The sequence below is a fragment of the Paramisgurnus dabryanus genome, chromosome 16 (assembly GCF_030506205.2).
Source record: "Paramisgurnus dabryanus chromosome 16, PD_genome_1.1, whole genome shotgun sequence".
Classification (NCBI taxonomy): Eukaryota; Metazoa; Chordata; class Actinopteri; order Cypriniformes; family Cobitidae; genus Paramisgurnus; species Paramisgurnus dabryanus.
In genome coordinates this window covers 115,388-119,813 of record NC_133352.1, presented here as the reverse complement: position 1 = coordinate 119,813, position 4,426 = coordinate 115,388, and the positions used below count along the sequence as shown (strand labels likewise).

The 4,426-nt window shown below is 36.9% G+C and overlaps 1 protein-coding gene across 1 annotated transcript; it reads left to right on the top strand.

Moving 5' to 3' along the window:
* Positions 1–1,197: 1,197 nt before the first annotated feature.
* On the top strand, positions 1,198–3,841 carry LOC135757512 (uncharacterized). Its single transcript, XM_065272041.2, has 2 exons — positions 1,198–2,610; positions 2,776–3,841. The coding sequence occupies exons 1-2, from the start codon at positions 1,198–1,200 to the stop codon at positions 3,274–3,276; spliced, it is 1,914 nt and encodes a 637-aa protein (XP_065128113.1). The 3' UTR covers positions 3,277–3,841.
* The last annotated feature ends 585 nt before the right edge of the window (positions 3,842–4,426 follow it).

Genomic DNA, 4,426 nt, shown 5'->3' with positions numbered 1-4,426 from the left:
TAACTAGTAATGTGAAGCTTATGACAAAATATTAACAGTTTTATTAAGATCAGACAATATATGTCTTTCCAAGACTAGGGCTGGTTGAATAAACATACAGTAGCCATTAAGTAAAGACTGTGTTTTAAGGACTAGTCTGAAGAACTAGTAGTTAGTTAGGGCTAATCAGTCTTACTATTTGGATTTAAATATAATTTAAATAATTTAAATATTTTTCACATGATACTTAAAGCAGTTATGTTCAATCATGAAGACAAAAATGTATGACTAACTTTGAATACTAGTCTTAGAGATTCATGTTACTGACCATTGGTTTAAGTGTAGTTACAGACTAAAATTAAGGCTTAAGTTTCAGTTATCTTACTTGAAAATAGCTTACACTGGCCTACCTTTAAATATATCTGGGCCATAGTTTTGTCTTAAGATGTACACCAGTAATGTTTTTTATAAGGTTTGTTTGTAAAAAGTACCTAAATGTTTTTACATAACTAATGGCTAGTCATGCATCAATTTAAACCTGTGGGAAACAACCCTATGAAGTTATAAAGCTTCAAATGTTGTCTTAGAATTCTTCAAATCCTAAAGGCCACTTCACACTGGTCAGACAGACTCCAACAGACGCGTCTGTTGGAGTCTGTCTGACCAGTGTGAAACCCCTGTTGGAAGTTGTTGGATCAAAGTAAATGAGACTTTAGAATGTGGTTGTCTGTTGGTGTCTGTTGGAGTTGGTAGTTGTCTGACCAGTGTGAACTGGCCTTAAAGGTATGAAAAAGATTGCTGTAAATATGTGGATCCTTAAAGAACAATAATAGGCCAACATTAGAAATAATAACTAATAATCACACATAAAGAGAATAAATATTTGGTTATCAGCAGTGTTGGCAGTAACGGCGTTTAAGTATAACGGCGTTAGTAACGGAGTTCATTTTTCAGTAACGGAGTAATCTAATTAATTACTTTTCCCATCGTTGCAACGCCGTTATCTTTACTGAGAATGTAAAGTGTTGCGTTACTACAATTTGGTTGAATAAAGCGCGAGGTGTCATGCTTTGGCTACACATCAGCTGCCTGGAGAGAGCAGGGGTGGGGATGATGACACCGTTTCAAATGCCATGATGATTGGCTGGGTGGGCGGTGCCCTGCTCACGCTGTCTCACTGCACGCGCTGACTACCAACACAAGACAGCGTGAGTGACAATGGCGATGAGCCGGGGAAATTCAAAGGTTGCGTTCGCAAACTGGAAGTACCGGCATTACTTCTCATTAATTGAAATTAAAGGCAAGAATGTTTACGTTACATGCACGCTATGCCCAGGAAAAAAGACTTTATCGACGTCTGCCTCAAGCAACTCAAATCTTATGAAGCACCTCACATCAACACACGCTAACACGACACTTGTTGCTGCTGCTAACCCAACCCCAGATGCAGCTAGCCTGAGCTCCAGCCAAGGAGACGGAGCCACTCTGTTAAAACAAGCAACGCTCGATTTTTCGGGTCAGCAACAGGTGACCAAGCCCGAGCTGAACACGTTGATTGCAAGGTATGTTGTTGAAAACATGCTCCCCCTGTCAACTGTGGTGTCTGAGTCATTCAGAGCGATCCTTGCTAAAATACCAATACGAGGAGGAGGAAGGGGGGTTGCCCCATGCCGAAACACTTTTGCTAAATTCATAGACAGTGAATATGAAAAAATGAATATTAAGCTCAAAACGTCATTTGAGGAACTTGAGTACATTTCAACTACAGCAGACATCTGGACTGCCCACAATAAAAGTTACCTGGGTGTGACAGCACATTGGATCAATCCAAATAACATGGAAAGAAAGAAAGCAGCTCTTGCCTGCAGACGGTTTAAGGGGCATCATACTCATGATGCCATTGCAGTTGAGCTTGACAATATACACTCAACATATGGGATAACACACAAAATCACAGCAACAGTGACTGATAACGGCTCTAATTTTGTTAAAGCATTTAAGAGGTACCAGCCACTTGAGGAAAGTGATTCTGAAGAAGACAATGAAGATGAGGTGACGTTTACAGACATTAATGCTGCTCTACATGCAACTGATGATAATGATGGTGATGTTGTGATCACTTTGCCCCCCCACAAGAGATGTGCATCACACACACTAAACCTGATTTCATGCACTGATGTTGAAAAGTGGCTGCTGTCAAAATCTGGAACAAAGGCTGTTTATAGAAGTGCTACTGCCAAATGTACTTCCCTATGGAACAAGACTAGTCGATCTGCTTTGGCTACTGAAACAGTTGATGAGTTGGTGTCAAAAAAGCTGCTTGTACCTTGTACAACACGATGGAATTCCTTCTATGATGCCCTGGCTAGAATCTGTGAAATATCCATGGTAGACCTTAACACCATTTCATCCAAATTAGGACTGGCAGCGATAACAGAAAGGGAACACCAGTTTTTAAAGGAGTACTGTACTGCGATGAAGCCCCTTACAGTTGCCTTGGATATACTTCAGGGAGAAGACAACTGTTTTTATGGTACACTCTTACCAACGATCGAGACATTAATGTTGAAGACAGAAGCCCTTAAAAGTGACCTGCAAATACTGAGAGACCTTCCTGATGCCATAGTCACAGTAAGAACTTGAATTTGATATTTTATTATTTGTTAAGTGAACATTGCTATAGTACACATAATAATAAATACAACTGCTACTAATTATGATAATAATAATAATAATAATAATATCACTGATTTGTTTTGATACATATATTTAATGTTATTATTATTATCATTTCAGTCTATCAAAACCAGATTTGCTGATGTCCTGGGAAATGAGGAGGCTATACTTGCTGCTGTAACTCTTCCAAAATTCAAACTTCGCTGGCTGCGTTCACAGGAGTTAAAGGATAAGGCTAAGGCAAGTTTGCTGGCAGAGTGCAGAAGAATTGTCCTCGACGAACCACAGCCAGGTCCCAGCACATCTTCACATCACACAGATTCAGCCAAAGAGAACGATTTCTTTTCCTTTGAGGAGGATGAGGAGGAAACTTCATCTTCAGCAGAAAACCAAGTGGCAGACTATATTAGATCTTCAGCACAAAACTTAAACTCTCTGTGTGAATTTTCTCTCATCAAGAAAATTTCACTACGTTACAATGCTGCTACACCATCTAGTGCACCTGTTGAGAGACTGTTCAGCCTGGGCAAGCTTGTCTTCTCTCCGAAGAGGAACAGACTGTCAGACAAAAGATTCGAAAAGCTTCTCCTCCTACGTTACAACCACTGGTTTAGTTGTTAGATGAGAGGAGTATTTTAGTATAGATTAATGTATTGTTCATTCTAACTGAGAACAAACAACATGTTAATCTACATACATAGAGAGTTGGATAGTGTTCTGTTTATTGTGCAATAATATATAGGTACAGAGATTTATACTACTTAATGGCCAGATCTTCCTTTGTTTGTTTACACAAGTTTACATTTGTTTGTCTTAGTTTGCACTTGATTGCAAAGTGTGTGAATAACTGAATATTATTTATTTTCAATATTTAATTTGTATTACTTTACTGAATATTTAAGAGTTGGATAGTGCTCTGTTAATTGTGCAGCATTATAGAGAAACAGATAATTGCACTAATTAAAGGCCAAATTTTCATTTTTTTCTTATTACACAAGCTTACAGTTGTGTGTCTTAGTTCTGCACTTGAATGCAAAGTATGTGAACATTATTTATTTTCAATATTCAATTTTGTTACTGTACTGAATATTTAAGAGTTGGATAGTGTTCTGTTTATTGTGCAGTAGGCCTAATATACAGTTACAGAGATTTGCACTAATGGCCAGGTTTTCCTTTGTTTCTTTTTACCCAAGTTTACATTTGTGTGTCTTAATTTTGCACAATATTTATTTTTTACATGTTTTTATTTCTATGCATATATGGCAGGCTGCAATCTATTGAGTTCAAATAAATACCAAATGTTCTAAAATACTGTATATAGTGTTTTTATTTTTCAATCAGTTAATATACATTTTTGATATTAAAGATGTTATAGAACGTAATAGCGTTATACAACTTAAAAAATAACGTCACAGTTACTTTGCTGAGTAACTAATTACTTTTACAATGTGGTAACTGAGTTACTAACTCAATTACTTTTTGGGATAAGTAATTTGTAACTGTAACTTATTACTTTTTTAAAGTAAGATGACCAACACTGGTTATCAGTAGCTTTAGTATTCTAATCTATTTTCCATAACATAAACACGTCATGCTGTGTCTTATAAAGTTTTCAATAATTGTTTATAGAATTATTGCAATGAAATTGTAATGTTATGATACACTTGGTTATTTTAAATATAAATGTTTACTGAATACTTACTCTAGCACAGCACGTGTGTGAACACAAGGCAAGGCAAGGCAAGGCAAGTTTATTTGTATAGCACATTTC